This window comes from Pelodiscus sinensis, chromosome 2 (genome assembly GCF_049634645.1).
Source record: "Pelodiscus sinensis isolate JC-2024 chromosome 2, ASM4963464v1, whole genome shotgun sequence".
Taxonomy (NCBI): Eukaryota; Metazoa; Chordata; order Testudines; family Trionychidae; genus Pelodiscus; species Pelodiscus sinensis.
In genome coordinates, this window is record NC_134712.1 from 27154980 (window position 1) to 27174627 (window position 19648).

A 19648-nucleotide genomic window follows, 5' to 3' on the forward strand; every position below is an offset into this window, starting at 1 on the left:
TATAAATTATCTTCAGAGGTTACCTCATATATTCTGCAGTATAATGACCTTTCCTAGAGGTGACAAGCTTTGAGAACCATGATAAGTTTTCCATTCAAAAGGAAAGGTCAAAACCCCCAAACCAAATGCAGATGAAGAAAAGTTCTCATTTACTTCTTCAGAGTAGATGAGGACCCAAAAGAACCAACCAGGTTGTTCATATCATTGACAAAAGCTCCCTTCAGTGAAAGGTAGAGCTAGCGAGATGGACAAGCTATCTAAATATCTATCTTTCCCCCCTAAGCTAGCCAATGGGAGAAGCCTACCAAAGGGGTGTATGGTTAACCCTGCCTCTCTCATAGAGAGAGATGCCTAAATCCAGGTTGCATGGGGACACCTAGCTCTGATAATTACTCTTAGCTGTGAATACTTTCAGGCTACATCTACATTGGCATCCCTTTCCGGAAAAGGGATGCTAATGAGACGAGTCGGAATTGCAAATCCGCGGGGGATTTAAATATCCCCTGCGGCATTTGCATTTATATGGCTGCCGCTTTTTTCCGGCTTGGGGATAAGCCGGAGAAAAGCGCCAGTCTAGACGCAATTCTCTGGAAAATAAGCCCCTTTCTGGAGGATTTCTTATTCCTATTTTCAAGAGAAAAATCCATCGCGTCTAGACTGGCGCTTTTCTCCGGCTTATCCCCAAGCCGGAAAAAAGTGGCAGCCATGTAAATGCAAATGCCGCGGGGGATATTTAAATCCCCTGTGAATTTGCAATTCCGAAGTGTCTAATCTGCATCCCTTGTCCGGAAAAGGGGTGCAGTGTAGACACAGCCTCAGGGTGTTGTTTTAGTAAGAAGCTGAGGAGTAGGAGGAAGTGATGCTCTCCTTATCATGTTTATCACAGTGATTAGAGTGTTTATAGGACTGTGAAAGACTCAGGTTCAATTTCTTCTTTCCTCTCTTCCCCCTATCTGGCACCTACGGAAAAAAAGGATTTGAAGAGGGATTTCCCACCTTTCAGGAGAGTGCTCTAAGAACTGAGCAATGGGATAGTTCACTGTGGGGCTCCCTGTTCCACTCTAGATAAATAAAGAAAGGGTGATTGAGGCAGGATGACTACACTCCGTTCCTTTCACCTCTCAAGTGAATATCCTCAGCACAGATTACAGGATTATTCGCACACTTTCAGCTCCTTTGTCCACAGTGGAACAGTCATTGGGTGAGAGGAGAAAAATGACTTTCCTTTAAATCACCGGTTTAAAAGTTACAATTTGGGCACCACTTCCTTCCCCACTTCCTCCAGGTGGCTTTTGAATGAGACACAGTCTGTTAAGCAGCTTCTGAGCATGCCTATTGGATTAGTTTCTGTACATAATTTATTAAGCCAAATGTCTTGTTCCAGTTTGTGAATCACTCTGAGGTTTAAATGAGAGCCATGCATTGTGATGTCTAGAGTGAGGAAGCATTACACATACCCAGAGACAGATATGTAGGTGCCAAAGAACCTTTTCCCCTGAAAACATAGGCAACAAGTGAATGTAGGTGCCTTCGGTGCTTCAGTAGGAGATCTGTCCATCACAGTGGTCCCCAAAGTGGGAGTTACGTGTCTAATGGAGTTAGGTGCCTAAATCCTTTTGTGCTTCCAGGCCTCAGTAAGTAAAACTATTCTATATTTGTTAATAAAACAATATACTGCGTATGTGTAATCTAAAAATGAGTTTCAAGTTTATCACTTTTTTTTTAGTGGTCAACTGTTCTGATCCTGGAATCCCTGCTAATTCCATAAGAGAAAGTAAAATAGAACATGGAAATTTTACCTATGGAACTGTGGTGTTTTATGACTGCAATCCTGGACATTTTTTATTTGGATCTTCAGTTTTAGTCTGTCAACCAAATGGTCATTGGGATAAGCCACTACCCGAATGCATTAGTAAGTAGATAATGTGTGTATTTTTCTGTAAGAGAAAAAGAATTGGACCATATATTTTGTTATGCTTCACACAGATTGTTCTGTATACACTATATCTCTCTTGCTTCTCCAGGTGGGCATTCAGATGGTGATGGGAGAAGGCAAACAGACTACATATAGTCTGTTATGCATGGTGGATAAAAGTGTTATCTGTGGAAAGACCACTCAAAGATACTTCACTCTTTGGCATAACACAGAAGAATGATTCCTAGGAGTATTTTGCATCTGTAGAAGAGGTGTTTGGGAGCATAGGGGTATCCAATAAGGGTATGTCTAGACTACATCCCTCTGTTAGCAGAGGGATGTAAATTAGACATACTGAAATTGCTAATGAAGTGGGGATTTAAATATCCCGCACTTCATTAGAATAAAAATGGCCGCTGCTTTTTGCCACCGCAACAATTTGCTGGCAAAAAGCGGCAGTCTAAACGGGGATCGGTTGACAAGGAAAGCCTTTTCTGACCGACCCCTTATGCTTCGTACAACGAGGTTTACAGGATCGGTCGGAAAAGGCTTTCCTTGTCGACCAATCCCCGTCTAGACTGCCGCTTTTTGCCGGCACATTGCTGCGATGGCAATTTTTATTCTAATGAAGCGTGGGATATTTAAAACTCCACTTCATTAGCAATTTTGGTATGTCTAATTTACATCCCTCTGGCAACAGAGGGATGTAGTCTAGACGTAGTCTAGACATACCCTAAGTGTGGAGCTGCATGTATGCACTGACTACATGGAACCTTCATAGCAGGAAATAATTACACTGGATCTCTAAAAGTTTAGTGGTAGGTGCCTGCAAGCTGCAAGGTTTTCAACAGCAAGCACTTCAATTCTACAGGCAGATTCTTTCCTAAATCCTTTTTGTAGGTCCCTTTACAAAGACTTGTCTTGGGAGGAGGGCTTTCTATCTTGTATGACAGAACAGTCTCCAGGAAAAAAAACAAACTTTAAATGTGATCAGATTGAAAGACAAAACAAAGTTAAGAGTTCTTAATACAGTCATTTTGGCAACATTTCTGGAGCAGTGTGGACAAATTCTGCATTTATTATTTATCTTTTAGGTGAGATTTTGTTCTGTTTCCATTTTCTCAGTTCTCAGTTTTCAATTTTTCGGTGCTTCTTTTTTAAATTCAACAAGTCTTCCTTATCTTTGATATACAACTTCATTTGTTAAACTGGCATCAATGTTTGGCATTCCTATGTGTAATTAAACAGAAAGAAAGATTACTTGAAAAACATACCAGCAGCCACACAACACACCACAGAATACCTAGGAACCTATCCCTGGAACAAACACCATTGCCAACTCTCCCCACATATTTATACAAGTGAGACCCTCACAGGACCTAACCACATAATCGACACCATCAGGGGCTCATCCAACTACACATCCACAAACATGATATATGCTGTGCCATCAAATGCCAGGAATGTCCCTCTGCTATGTATATTGACCATACTGGACAGTGGATAAATGGACAGAAATCAGACATCAGACATCAGGAATGGTAACATGTATAAACATGTAGGGGAACACTTTAACCTCCCTGGACATTCAGTAATAGATTTGAAACTAGCCATTCTTCTACAACAGAATTTCAAAGATTAGTTACAAAGGTAGACATTTTAACTAGAATTCATTTGCAAATTCAACACTATCAATTTAGGATTAAATAAAGGTCTCAACTGGTTAACTCATTATAAAGGCAATTTCCTTGCTTTGAACATTCACATCTTCAGACCAAATGCTATGAATGACCCTCTTCCACCCTCACTTACTAGCTTCATTATCACAAGCAACTTCTTCCTGCTTCTGTAATTTCCACTCCAATCCATCTGATGGAGTGGGTTTTACCCATGAAAGCTTATGCCCTAAGAAATCTGTTAATCTCTAAAATGACACAAGAATTCCTCATTGTTATTACTGAAATAGTGCAGTTGTCAAAAATAGTCATAAGAAATCCAAACAGTTACATAAGAACAGCCATATTGTGTCAGGTCCACCTAGCCCAGTATCCTGTCTACCGACAGTGGCCAGCACCAGGTGCCCCAGAGAGGGTGGACCGAAGACAATGATCAAGTGATTTGTCTCCTGCCATCCCTCTCCAGCCTCTGACAAACAGAGGCCAAGGACACCATTTTATCCCCTGGCTAATAGCCTTTTATGGACCTAACCTCCATGAAATTATCTAGCTTCTCTTTAAATTCTATTATAGTCCTAGCCTTCACAGCCTCCTCTGGCAAGGAGTTCCACAGCTTGACTACACGCTGTGTGAAGAAGAACTTTTAAGGAATCCTAGTCCGAACTACCTAGTTCGAGCCCCGTGTAGCCGCGCTGCACGGGGTTCGAATCAGCGGGGTTTTAAAAATGGTGGCTCCCCGCTTATGCAAATGAAGCCCGGGAAATTCAAATCCCGGGCTTCATTTGCAAGTGCGGTATGCCTACATTACCCTCCTAGTTCGAACTAGGAGGGTAGTGTAGACATACCCTTATGGACCACATATAGAACCAAATGGGCTGCAGGTTACCCACTACTAATGTACATGTGAAGGAGAGCCAAATATATAAAAGCAGTATGAAAGTGCACAGTTAAGGCACTGACTTTAGCTGTGTCTTTAAAGCAATGCCTCGGGGGGAAAAGAACCAAGGTACTCCAAAAGAACCTTGTCCATTCATACTAAGCAGTTTCATCTCATGAATAATGTCATAATTAAATGCCTTAGTCTTAATCCTCTTCTAATGTGACCTTCCTTACAGACATACACACTCCACAGGCAGAATTCATGTTATAGTTGGTTGATTAAAAATAACATATCAATGGTAATCTTTTTTCCATTTTCATTAGGGACTTGAACTTGCACAATGCTGAGCATTCTGATCCAGAAAGCACATAAGCATATACTTAATTTTTACATAGGAGTCAAGGGACAAAAGTTAAGTGCATGCTGAATGATTTGCTGTAGGGAAAGTGTAACAGTGTACACAATTAACAGATAAGCCTGGGCTCATCAGTTAATGCGCACGGTTAAACGCAGGCTCTCAATACGCATGAGGGGCTGGCTCCCTGTGCACACCAACTCCCAGGGAGCTGTCTGACTTCCCCACCCTAGCTCTGTTGCCTCTAGTACAGAGGCAGCAGTGCTGGGGGGCACGTGGGAGCCAGTGCACATGTGGAGCCAGCTTTTAAGCCAGCTCTCCGCGCATACCTGTCCCCTGCATACTGCTGCCTCTGCATCAGGACAGCAGTAGGGGCAGAGAGGCAGTGGGAGCCAGCACTTAAAAGCTGGCTGGCCATACACACTGGCTCTGGGGAATCACCTGCCTCCCGTGTATAACTATGTCACTGCTGAAATGTTCAGCAGTTACACAATTACTTAATTCAACACATTTTAACATCCCTAATTTGGTGCATCGAGGCCAGAATGCTCACCACTTAGAAGAAAACACATGCCAATTATATAAATGTGAGTATATTTATAAGTGCTAAACTCCAAGACTAACATAATTAAATTATAATGCTAAAGTAAAAAGAGCTAAGGATAGTGAATAATGATCTTCACACTTAGTATCAGACACATAGAATACATATACAAGCAATATTCTGTTATGCACAATTTCAATGCTAAAAATCAGTCTTCAAATCTGTTATGCCTGCGGCCATAAATTGAATACCTCTCTCCGGGTGTGTCTAGACTACAGGTTTTCTTCAAAAAAAGTGACCTTTTTTTCAAAAAAACTTCTCCTGTGTCTACACTGCTGCCGCATTCTTTCAAAAGTAAATCAAAAGAATGCGGCAGTTTTTTTGACCACGGAAAACCTCGTTTTATGAGGAAGAATGCCTTTTTTCAAAAGTGCTATTCTGAAAAATGGCACTATGTAATGCAAACTGTACTTTTTCGAAAGAGAGCATCCAAACTGCATGGATGCTCTCTTTTGAAAAAGCAGCTTGCTTTTTCGAAAGTACTGGTTGTAGTTTGGACGCTTTTTATCAAAAGAGGCTTTTTTGAAAGTATCTTTCAAAAAAGCTTCTTTCAAAAGAGACTTGCAGTCTAGACGTAGCCTCTAAGTCCTTATAGAGGAACAAGCTACAGGGAAGATGGGAAAGTGGAGGTGTCAGTTCACTAAATCAATATAGTGGTTATGCAAAATATTTGCAGCTATAAGCTATGGCTTTCATGGAGCATTTAAGAAACATTCATCCCCAAAAATGGGACACAGGAACAAAGAATGGAAGATGCAAGGCAAGAATTTTTCTGGGGAGAAAAATAAGGTGATTTGGATGCCTTAACAATGTACTTTTTCATACTTGCAAATGTTTGGTCTCCTTAAATGTTCAACCTTAACACTGAATTCTTGGGTTTTGAATGGTCCATTTTTAATATCTGCATACTCTTGTAAGAATTTTTACCTTTATGCCATTAAAATGCACTCTTAAACATAAAGTTTTTTTCTCTAATACATAAATATAAGAGCAATTAAACCGTACTTGAAAATGCACCCTATTTCAAATTCCAACAGGCATTTTAGTTCTTTTTAGTACTTCAGGGCAAACCTTTATTTCTTTGACATACATAATCCATGTGTCTAATATTCTATATAGTAATGCATAACGCCTTTTTTTCTCTTTAATTTATTCTTTTAAACAGATGCCTGTTGGGCTAAACAGGATAACTTTCCCATTACTTGTGTTTCCAATACATATTAGACTACTGAAACTATTTTGGTGGTTTTAAAATGCAGAACCTTGTAAAATACTATTTTGACCAATTTTTACAAATGCTTCTTACAAGGTTTTGTTTTAGGTGTGTTTAAAAGATGACTATGAGAAAAAAAGTATTAAGTATTATTTACTATGGATTTTTCTGTTTGCTGTCTTCAGTATAGTTGCATAATATCAGCTTACATCTCCTTTTCAGAACTCTTGCAGTTAGTTTGCTGCCAGTGTTATATATGAAGTTGAACTTTGGTCAGATACCACTGTCAGCAGTTCATGTAGCCTAAGGGTGTAAGGTTAAAAGCTTCAGTCTCAATAAAAAAGTAATTCAGCCTGAAAGGACAACTGCCTATGTGTAAATTGGCTTTTTTTAGGTCCTGAGCCAAAGCTCCCAGGGAGACATATTGCTTCAAAGAAGGTAGGGTTGGGGAGAGGAGGAGGAAAAGGTGGAGTTTCCAAAGGATGGTCTAGTCTTTTCAATTCCAACATGCAGTGAGCACTCACAAAGGATTTGTACCTCACACAGGCATAATTGCTTCGCAAGCTTCTCCTGGGATTCCACATTAGTCCTAAGACAGGCCATATCCTTGAAAGCAAAACAGAGTCTTTTACTACAAAATATTGGGGCCCAATTCCTGGTCCCCATAAACACATCAGTAAATTAGGGGATAGTACAGATGCTTGAGAGAAGAGTTTTCCCTTAATTCTAGACCCTAAAAAGAGCTGTGAGAGCAGGCCCTCTTAGGCTATGTCTAGACTGCAAGCCTCTTTCGAAAGAGGCTCTTTCGAAAGATACTTTCGAAAGAGCCTCTTTCGAAAGAGAGCGTCTAGACTGCACGTTGAACTTTCGAAAAAGCGGCTTGCTTTTTCGAAAGAAAGCATCCAGTGAGTCTGGATGCTCTCTTTCGAAGAAGCCCTATTTACATTGAAGAACGCCTTCTTTCGAAAGAGGAACTTTCGAAAGAAGGCGTTCTTCCTCGTGAAATGAGGTTTACCGCCATCGAAAGAAAAGCCGCGTTCTTTCGATTTAATTTCGAAAGAACGCGGCTTGAGTCTGGACGCAGGGGAAGTTTTTTCGGAAAAAGGCTACTTTTCCCGAAAAAACCCCTGAGTCTGGACACAGCCCTAGAGAATGACAGAGGCCCAGGCTACTTTGAGTTTAGAGGCTCCAGCCCAGCCTCAGCCCCAAGCACCTGACGTATCTAACTTTTCATCCACAGGATCATACTAAATCCAAAAGAATATATGAAAATGAACACTTGAGACACTTATTTATTAACAATTAAGTCATTCTACCAATATGTTAAAAATATGTTAAAAATATGTAACTTTAATTGTGACTTTTCAGTGCAAGCAAAACTCTTCATTTTAGGAATGCTTTTATTGATTTGTTGTGTGCAATTCATTTATAATTGAAGAAACATCTAATTGACCTGCAACAGTGTTAATGGTAAGCGTTGCAAGCCCATTCAAATGCTCTTATCCCATTGCAGAATGATGATAGTTCTTTACTTGTTTTAACACATTGAATATGCATTCACCTGAAGCCACTGATGTGGACAGACTGACAGAAATACGTATTGCAATTTTGATATTAGGAAATACGGTTAACAGGCTGAGATCGAATATTTCTTGAAGCAGTTTTTTTGGCTTGCAGTCCAATTTAAAGTTGGTGGAATGTATATGTTTCAGGAAGACGATCTCATCATAGAGATCTCATGAAATTTCATTGTTGTACCTTTGTTGAATCTGTTCAGTCACTGAGTATAGATCTTCATCATTTAGTTCTCTGAACTTCCAAAGGAATCCAAAAAGGATATAAATTTGTTGCAGTGACTCAAATCAATGTGTAAGACCAGATTTGATGAAGTAAATAAAAAAAATGACTTGATAATGTCTTTCTGCATCACATTGAGATTTAAGCTATGATTGGTGGACAACTAAGATGAAATGTCAATATCCTCTGCTACTTATTTGGACTCAGAAAGGATTGCATTCTATTGAATATCTCTAAGAAGTCATTCAATGTTATCCCTCTCAACATCTAATGTAGTCTTGTGTGCTTCAATTACAAGATTAGTTTTGTGGGTTATTTTTAGCAGCTTCATCCACATGGAGGACATTAAAATACATTCAAATTTGGATGAATACTTCTGAATTGACTTAAGTCCAGAGTGAGCTTGTGCTGTGAAAATAAGAGATTCAAGCTCAGTTAAAGCCTTTCTCACAAGGTCCAAATGCTGTGTAACTGGTTTAATGCCATCAATTCATGCTGACCATCTAGTTGTTGACGTGCCATGAAGGGAAACAGGGAGATGCTGCTTCAAAAATTTCCACTTTGAAGGACTGCTACTGAAGAGGCTGTACAATTGCTGAATTGTTCCAAAGTATGTGATTGCTTCCTTGCATGATTCGGCATAGTCAACACCATTAAGATTTAGTATGTGGTTACCACAACTGGAAAATATAGAGTTTGAATTTTGCTCAAGAAGGATTGCTTGTACTCCGTTATACTTTCCAGCCATATTGGATCCATTGTCATAAGCTTGGCCAATGCAAACTTGAAATTTTAATTTGAAGCCCTCTAGAATTTCTAATACACAATTTCTTTCCCATTTGTTCATGAAATTATTGAACAATATGAATCGTTCTTCAAAAGAAACCTTTAAACATCCTGCAATTTTAACATATCGAACAACCAAGGTAATCTATTCTTTATGAGAACAGTCTGGAGTTGCATCAATAATTATTGAAAAGTACTTCACATGTTGTATCTCTTCAAAATTATTGTTTGCACAAATGTCCCACATGGCTCAATAAACTTGTTTTGTATTTTAGTAGCCAGATAACTCACTTGCATGCGTTTTCCGCTCCCTTGTGATTCATGAACATGATTAACATGGCCTTGCAAAGTAGTTCAGGTATACCAAAAAGTTTTCATTTTTAGGGTCACCGATACATTGACTGGAACCAAACAAAGCCAATCCTCCTTCATAAAGAAAAAAAATGACATTCACGATGCACTCACGGAGGGTTTTTTTTTCACTCAGGAGTAAATTTTCAGTTTAACTGTCAGTTAGTGCTTCTCTACTAGCTGATTTCTATGTAACATAGTTATCGTTATGCAGTACTGAAATTTCATGGGAAGGTATTTTGTCTTTCAATTTTTCCAAACTCTACTGATGTTCCAACTGGTTGGATCAGACAGTACTGATTCATTTGAAGTATTAATGTTAAAGATGAAACAAGGAACACAGTACAGAGCCTGCTTTTCCATGATCCAGCAGAGCCAGTCTCTTGTGTAGATCTCTCCATTTGGAAGAGTTTTTGTCAGCAGATGAGTGGGAAAAGCATGATTTTCAGCATATTTTGATATATTATTTGGAATCTGATAATATCTTTGAGAAACGACTGCATTTGAGCAACATTGTTGTTATCAGGAAGTCCAATATCAGGTTCTGATGCCACTATTGTTACACTGTGTCCTGTGCTAGTCGTAAGTTCTTGCTTTCGCTGCACAGCTTCTCTGAGGTCCTCATTTTCTGCCTGCATAGTCTATAAATCCAGCATAGATTCTGCATCTGTCACTACCATTGGAATTTCTGTGTCTTGATTAATGCATTTTGAAGCAGTAGCATAGAAATGTAATTTGTGGGTACAAATCTTGATCATCAGAACTGGAAGGGTCACTGTCACTATGGTCAGCATCTAATGGCTGAGGTGTCTTTTCAACAAGAAATGATGTTATTGGCTTTAAACTCTTAACTGCTGCTTTAGTCTGTCATTTATTGCCATCTCTTACTTGTACCACTTTCAAATCTTTGCTTCATTTTTAAAAAGGGGTTCTTTCAAAACACAGTAACACACACTACATTAATTTGCTAAAAGCTATTGCTTATACAGAATGTTAATTGCATATACTTTGCAATGAATATGATATAATAATGATTTGGGAGTGTTATTTACTATGGCTCTTAAAATTGTGTCTGCTAATATGTTCCCATTAAATACCTCTAATAACTGGTACATTATTATGAATATGAACACAGCACAATTGCCAGATTAAAGTTTATTAAACAACTAGAGTTAAAAGTTTATTGACAAAAAAAAGCCTTTAAAAGTGAATCTAATACTGGACGAAGAGGTAGCTTACAGATGAGCTTGATATGGTTATCATATACGGAGACGTATAAGAAAAAACGGGAATACAAAAATTGCCTATGAAGAGATAAACATCTAATTTAAAGGTTAAACTCACCCTCAGACCAAGCAAAATCACTTTACAGTAATAGAATTAATTATGACTCTCAAAATCTCTAAGTAATGCAAAGACTGTAAACAGCAATCACTAAGCACAGAAGCTACTCCATTCTCCATTCACACAGATGAAAACTTGGATATGACTGAAAAATTGGCAAAGGGCCAAGGTCTCCTAATGATTTAAATAAATTTTTGCAGGTATATATGGCTTATTTTGTTGTCTCTGTCATAACTGCAAGGTGTATAATAAATGGAAATGACTTGGTAGAAAAAAATGTCAAAATTTGAGGCCCCTTTGTCTCCTGAGGCCTGGGACAAATGGCTATCCTGCCCTGTCCCCCTCCCCGCCCCCACTCTGATAGGTCCTGCATGAGAGTAGCATGAGTAATATTTATGGGTCAGTAGTTCTGGACCATATGGCTGTGTCTACACTGGCATGAATTTCCGGAACTGCTTAAAATGGAATACTATTCCGTTTTCAGTTTTTCCAGAAAAGGAGCGTCTACATTGGCAGGCTGCTTTTCCGGAAAAGCCCTTTTTCCAGAAAAGCGTCTGTGGCCAATGTAGACTCGCTTTTCCGGAAAAGAGCCCCGATCACCATTTTCGCGATCGGAGCTTTTTTCCGGAAAAGACTATGGGGCTGTCTACACTGGCCCTTTTCCGGAACAGTGTTCCAGAAGAAGGACTTATGCCCGAGCGGTAGCAGAATACTTTTTCCGGAATAGCGGCTGATTTTGTACAGTAGAGCGTCGTTGCTTTTCCGGAAATTCAAGAGCCAGTGTAGACAGCTTGCAGCTTATTCTGGAAAAGCGGCTGATTTTCCGGAATAAGTGGCCCAGTGTAGACACAGTATGTGTATGAATTTGTAATCCGTGACCTAGCAGTAACCCATTCATGTAGCCTCCCTCTGCATTCAAATTAGAATAGTTCAATTCTGAATGAATAGATATACATATATAGATAGCTATGAACATTTCTGCTGAGACCAGCCTTAAAGTACATATGTAGCATATATGTATAATTACATTCAATACCTGTACCTAAGGGCTGATCTCAGCAGCTATGTTAGAAGTGTATTGTCAGTATTGTTTGATAATCTACACATGCTCCTTTAAGAAGCCATGTTATCTGTTTCACAGCATTTGTCAGAATTTGCTTCTTGATATAATTTCATGTTTTGTAATTTGGCATACAAGAATTTTTCACCAGAAGTATGTATAAAATATGGGAATTGTAACGGTGAATTCAGAAAGTTGGATCGGTGACTATAATATGTTTTTATCTTCAATAATTATGTATTGTAGTGATTGACTGTGGCCATCCTGGCATTCCTCCTAATGCGATCCTGTCTGGAGAGAAGTATACATTTGGTTCTATTGTTCATTATGCCTGCACAGGAAGGCGATCACTATTAGGCCAATCATCTCGCACATGTCAATTAAATGGACATTGGAGTGGATCTCTGCCTCATTGCTCAGGTACTACTTTTGAAGTATGTGAATGTGCTCTCGAAAGTATTTTAAATTTCCATCGATTTTGGTGGGAGCCTATTTGCTTTTATATTTAATTGAAGAAGTGCCATAAACTTATATACAATTATTTTTTCAAGACCATCAAGTGAGAAAACAGCATTTATAATGAAGAGAAATTACATGCTCAATGGGATGGGACAAGTGGCGATTTGGCTTTGAACATATATATTTTATTATATGCGCATTACTGATAAGAATATGGGTTTCCAGAGGAAGAGCTCCTGCACCATTATTTCCTCAAGAAAATGATTTCCGTTTTAAATATTTTTTAGAATGACTGATGACTTGATTTCACAGCCCTCAAGTTAAATCTGAAATATGCATTGCATCTTCCCTTTTATTAAAGCCCCAAGTGCTTGAAGTCATTTCAAGCATGTTGGATTTTGTTTGTTTTTGTTTTGTTTTGTATGATAACTAATGAATCATCTTGAATTGAAATAAGTCCAAATCACAAAAATTCAGATGCACATTTTGAAAATACCAAAGCTGAGGAGTGTTCTAGGATTTTGATCTGGGCCAGTACACTTATAGAAGCTAACTAAGAAATACATATCTGAGACATACACAGAGTTCATGGCCTTTGAGCAATGGGGTTGTAGTGTAAGCCCATTTCTCATTTTCTCTCTCAGAAAATACATGAGATTTTTTCCTCCTTTGCAACATCATGCTTCCATCACATAGGCTACAACAATCAATATTTTTCATCTTGGAGCATTTTCAGTTCTATATTGCTTTGTTTATGAGAATTCAGCTATTTTAATGTTCAGGCAATAAGAAGAAGCCATGGGCCATATTCTCTGCTGGGTTTTGCCTACACAAGAAATGATGTTCAATTCTTACATCCTAGACTCTGCTTACATTCTAATCTTTTGACCAAATGAAATCCTTCAAAACAGCCTTTGGCTTTTTAATAATCTTTATTTTTCCCCTTTTTTTTAACTACTGTGGTATATTCAGACTGTCAATTCTTCATTTTAGCCACTCTGTTAATGTCCATTTGAACAGCACCTAGCACAGTGTGGCTTTGGTTTCAACTAGGGTCCCTATTTTTACTATAATGGAAATAATAAGTAATTATAATTAAGATCATTTTAGTTGACAATCTTGTTGTTAAGCTCCAAAAGTGGGCCTGAGCACAAAAAATGGATGTGTCATACCTGAAATCAGATTGCTTGCCTGCTCACTTGGACTGCCCAGCATAATAGTGATGTGATCAGTCAAATAGCAATTTTATTTGTACCTAATCAGGGTTTATTTAAGGGTCTTGCCTGGTCTTAGGACATTCTGCAGGTAGAGGTGGATAAGGACACTTATAGAAGTGATTATCCTGTTCCATCAACTTCTCTTCTTCCATAAATGTTCCACTATCAATATAAAATATGATTGTTCATTTTTATAGTTTTTACTTAATTTCACCCAGGGCATATTCTCATTGAAATCAGTGGGAGTTTTGCCATAAACTTCATGTTCGGGTTCCTGTTGCATATGATGATTAGAACAGAATCCATGTGAAATTCAGACCAGATTAAACAAAGCTCATGTTTAAAACCAAAAACTGTATACATAATGACAATTTCAAGGAAAACCTCAGTGTGAGTGTGCGTGTGTGTGTCTGTGTGTGTCTGTCTCTGGAGGACTATTTATGAATGGTTGCTCCTGGCTTTCTGTTGAAAACTCAAGTCTCAAAAGAATTTCCATCTGAGTTTTCATTTTAAATAAAACTCCCAACTCAATAATATTCAAATAGTAGGTGCAGAACCTACAGAAAAAAAACTGTAAAAAAATCACATATGTTTTAGTGAACACAAAAACACAAACCAATATTTTGTTCACAGCTCAGCTGATATTACATTTGATAATTACTTTAAAATCATATAAATGAATAAATACAGTCTTTTAAAAAATAGTGAAACTGCTCTGTCTCTCTCTCTCTCTCTCTCTCACTCTCACACACACAAACACACACACACACACAAATGCACACACCAACCATGAGGAAGTGCATATGTCAAATCAATGTCTATGGAAAACGGAAGCCAACTTTTATAAGAGAAATCTTGATGTAGTTTTGCATATACAGAGTTTCAGATGTGGGTCTCAGTGAGCAAAATTCAGATCTGGTATAAAGTGAGTAAAACCTCAGTGATGTCACCCATTTTGATCTGAAAACAAACATCACTAGCTCTCAAGTATCAGAGGGGTAGCCGTGTTAGTCTGAATCTGCAAAAGCGACGAGGAGTCCTGTGGCACCTTATAGACTAACTGAAGTGTAGGAGCATAAGCTTTCATGGGCAAAGACCCACTTCGTCAGATGCATGTAGTGGAAATTTCCAGAGGCAGGAATAAATATGCAGGCCAGGATCAGGCTGGAGATGACCAGGTGGATCCAATCAAGGAGGATGAGGCCCACTTCTAGCAGCTGATCTGGAGGTGTGAATTCCAAGAGAATAGAAGCTGCTTTTGTAGTTAGCAAGCCATTCACAGTCTTTGTTTAATCCAGAGTTGATTGTGTCAAACTTAATGGCAACATACAAAAACCTGTAGGGGAACACTTCAATCTTCCTGGACACACAATTGCAGATCTAAAAGTAGCCATCCTGCAGCAAAAAAACTTCAGGACCAGACTTCAAAGAGAAACTGCTGAGCTACAGTTCATCTTTAAGTTTGACACAATCAACTCTGGATTAAACAAAGACTGTGAATGGCTTGCTAACTACAAAAGCAGCTTCTATTCTCTTGGAATTCACACCTCCAGATCAGCTGCTAGAAGAGGGCCTCATCCTCCTTGATTGGATCCACCTGGTCATCTCCAGCCTGATCCTGGCCTGCATATTTATTCCTGCCTCTGGAAATTTCCACTACATGCATCTGATGAAGTGGGTCTTTGCCCACGAAAGCTTATGCTCCTACACTTCAGTTAGTCTATAAGGTGCCACAGGACTCCTCGTCGCTATCACTAGCTCTGGCTACCTGAAATATATGGAATCATTTTTCATTAGTATTTTCCATAACTTTAACTCCATGCTTAATAAACAAATAAAAAGATATTGAACCTGGTACCTAGGTTGTTTGATGGAGCATATTAGAAACTCACACAAAAAGAGACAAAAAGTGGGACAAGAGTTCACAGCTTTTTTACATGTAGTCAGAAATTCATGTAGGTTTGTCATGTTCCTTCTGAAGCAGATTGCTACTTAGCCATCTACATTTTAAATTATATTTCATACCATGGTTAGAAAGAGTTGAGTTGTCCCACTGACATCAACTGATGTTTTTGACACATACCTCTTAGGAATCATATGCAAAGCATATGGAGAGAGTAGTCATCCTGGAAATTGCAGCAATCAACTATTACTATTACATGCTGCATAGTCATTGTCATATATGTAAATAAGTTGTCTGGTCAGGCATACCTTCAATAAAAATGGAATGACAAATTCTTGCTGGTGTAATTCTGGTGTAACTTCATTGATAACAGTGGAGTCATGCCAGTAGAAAATTTGTTTCAGGCGTGGGACAGAAAGTACCTTCATATAGACTGAGAAAATCATTGCTGAATTTTTTCAATTAGGAGATCAACTTAGGAATTGTGAACATACCTCTGTTAAAGCCATTACCACAGTCATTTTATGTTAAAAAGTCTCTGGTGTATGGTCTTTCTGCTAGTCCATTATAACTTGCTGTCAAGCTAAATTGTGATTAAGCTCCCCAGGATGATCAGGGTAATTGTTCCTAGACATTTTTTTAAATAAAAGGGTTAAGTCTATGTATTAGTAACAAATAGGTAGTAGATATGAGCACATGATTAGATCAATTTATGAAGAAAAACATATGACATTTTTATATAAATAGCACTATGATCTTTCATGTGCACAACCCGCTTCTTCAGATGACCAATATTTGTGGGTTGTGCCCATGGAAGCTATTTATATATTTTTGTTAGTCTCTAAGGTGCTACAGGACCGTGGTTGTTTTTTAAGTTTTTTTAATTACAGACTAACACAGCTACCCCTCTGAGACCTATATGACATTTTGGTAAGATAAAAAAATCTTTTTTTTTCAGTCACAATAAAAGAAGTAGAAGAAGAAGGAATGATTATGCTTAAGAACTGTTTGAGAATGGGCCCCTTTGTGCTTGGCACTGTACAAATACAGCAGTTATCTCCAACCTTTTTAAACACAAAATCACTTTTTAAAATCCAGGATCTACCTCAAAGCCAAACACCCTTGTCCTGTCTCCTTTGTGCCTCTTTTCCCAAGACCCCGCCCTTGCTCACTCCATCCTCCCTCTCATCCTCAATCCTTCCTCCCTTTCATCAGGCAGGGGAAGAGGGTTGGGGTTTAGTCTTGGGCTAAGGGATTTGGAGTCTGAGAGGGGCTTTGAGCTGAGCCTAAGGCAGGAGTTTGGGTGCAGGAGGGCGTTCAGGGTACAGACTCTGTAAGGGAATTTGGGTCCAGGGGGCTCAGTGCTAGGGCAGAGACTTGGGGTGCAGGAGAGGGTTTAGAGGGTTTATGACTGGGGTAGGGGTTCAGGATGCAGGCTCCAGCTGGACACTGCTTACCACAGGTGGCTCCTAGGTGGTGGTGCAGTGGGGCTAAGACAGGCTCACCTCTGTCCTAGCCGTACACCACTCTCAAAAACAGCCAGCAAACTCCCTCCATGCCAAGCTCTGTTGTGCCCCACACCATTCTGTGGAGATAGACTACAATGTGGGAGAGGAGGCACCTGGACATCAGCGCTCCCTCCTATCCTTTCCCTTCCCTGTCCTGAACAGCAAGCAGGAGGCTCAGGGGTAGTTCTAAGGAAAAGTGCAGGAGATGTGCAGCAGTGGGGAAGGGACAGCAGAAGTGTTGGCATTTGATAGCTTCTTGGCCAAACCAGTCAAGGTCACCTGTCAGAGGCTCCAAGGTCTATCAGTAGATCCCAAATGGTTGGTGACCACTGAAATCCAGAGTAGAAACTCTCATTTCCCTGACTGTTTTGCAATATTAATAGACCAGATGGACAAAATGTAAGGAAAATATCCGAAGTAGTGTAGTGCATGAAACATAGTGGGCAAGATGTTCAGAATGGATAGTTAGGTAAGTACTTCAATATAAGGGTTGGATTTTAAAAACCTGGTCTGCATCTAGACTGGCATGATTTTGCGGAAATACTTTTAACAGAAAAGTTTTTCCATTAAAAGTATGTCCGCAAAAGCGCGTCTAGATTGGCACGGATGTTTTTGCACAAAAAGTGCTTTTGCGCAAAAGCATCCGTGCCCAGTCTAGACGCGATTTTGCACAAGAAAGCCCCGATCGCCATTTTAGCCATCGGGGCTTTTTTGCGCAAAACAATTCTTTCCTGGCTACACTGGCCCTCTTGTGCAAGTATTCTTGCGCAAGAGGGCTTTTTCCCGTGCGGGAGCGTGAAAGTATTTGCGCAAGAAGCACTGATTTTGTACATTACAAAGTCAGTGCTCTTGCACAAATTCAAGCGGCCAGTGTAGACAGCTGGCAAGTTTTTGCGCAAAAGCAGTCGCTTTTGTGCAAAATCTTGCCAGTCTAGACGCACCCCTGGAGTTTTTAGAACCTTCATTGATTGACTTGAATGTATTTTGCGTTGAGGAGTTCTGGATATTCACCATCTTTGATAATCTGGCTTCTTAATACTCTCATGTTTGGGGTCATGGAAATCTAAATAAATAAATATAGGTGCCCCTGGAAAGAATTTATCATCTAGATTTAAGGACATCAATTTAACATTGTAGCCATCATATCTACAAATAGCTTGTTCACTCAAAAGATTGAGCATTTTGCAATGCTAATAAGTGACAATGAATTAGAGTAAGGGTCACGAATCTGTAAGAGAATATTGTAATAGTGATACTGCATTACCATGTTAGAAGGATTTCAGAAAAGAGAGGCAATTTAATATTGTTTAATTTCATTGACACCGCTTTCTCCCCCCCCCCCCCCCCCCGAATCAGATTCTACCTCTTTGTGTGACAGTGACTCTGTGTTAGTGGTAAAAGAAAACCTTTAAAAAAGCGTGTCCCTTATAAAAAGACTTCAGGAGACGTGCCACTATTAGCAGTTGCCCAATTCTGCTGATTTTGTTTGTTTCTTTGTTTGTTTTTCATGAATTTTGTGATAGGCAAAGGAAGATAAACATGGAATGCAAAATATTAAATTAGTAAAGCCCAGAGATCAGGCCGCTGGACTAGAATTAATACAACTAATAGAATAATAACAATAATGCTACAATAAATGATAAATTGCTTTTATATTATACCTTTGTCTATAAATTGCAAAACATATCATACCAATGCTTCCCTTCTGACTCTCTCTCACTGCTCAACTGACAAGACTGCTGGTGAAGAGAGAAAGTAGGTAAAAAGTACCTCTTTTCCTGCTGGTCTGCATTCAGCACCCTGCTGTGCTGATGGGGCAGGTTAACAAGGTCTATCTCTCTCTCATTAACCCCCCACCTCTCATGCTTCAGTTATTTGTAACCTCCACCAAGTCCATACATACCAAGAATCTGTCATTCACTGGTCAAAATGTGAGTAGAACTGGGTTCTGAGTCCTACAGATAATGGCATGCCCCTGTGACTCTGAAATATAAGTCCAGATAAATGCCCACATGGTTATTACAGAGAAGAAGATTATTTACCCCATTTATGCATACATTTTAGTACAGACGTGTATTGCATAGTAGTTTTCAATATAAAAGCATAATTTGATGTTCTCTGATAAGTACATTATACACTAGTTTTACTTTAAGTATTTACTCTGGATTTATATCAGTATAAATGAGAGCAGTTTGACTCAGTAATTCCCTGAGACATATAATGACTTACTTTTATATCTTTGTTAATGCAAGAGCCTAATGTGTATATTATTATTTGTAACAGTCACAAAATGCATGTGCTCAACATTGTTGGTACAAAACCTCAGCTGCTGTAAGTCAGCCTAGGTCCACCAAATTCTCTGAAGAATTGAATGCCAGTTTATACCAGCTGAATCTCTGACACATTATTACCTTTTTGTGTGAAATTTGATTACCCGTTTAGTCAACTATACTTTTGTCCAAAAATAATTTGAAGATATTTATCAAAAAGGACAGTGGCCAGAATTTGCTAAAACAGGAAAAATGCTGAGACACCCAATAGTTCCCACTGGTTGCACTGGGAAATGCTGGGTGTTCTTTC

General features: G+C 39.0%; 1 protein-coding gene across 3 annotated transcripts in view; it reads left to right on the forward strand.

The window, feature by feature from the left end:
* The window catches only part of CSMD3 (CUB and Sushi multiple domains 3), a 1183531-nt gene that overhangs the window by 1090023 nt on the left and 73860 nt on the right, over positions 1 to 19648 (forward strand). For all 3 annotated transcript variants that reach the window (XM_075920204.1, XM_075920205.1, XM_075920206.1), the window contains 2 exons: positions 1727 to 1912; positions 12228 to 12401. In XM_075920204.1, coding sequence (XP_075776319.1) covers positions 1727 to 1912; positions 12228 to 12401 — 360 coding nt within the window. The remainder of the gene's footprint in view (positions 1 to 1726; positions 1913 to 12227; positions 12402 to 19648) is intronic.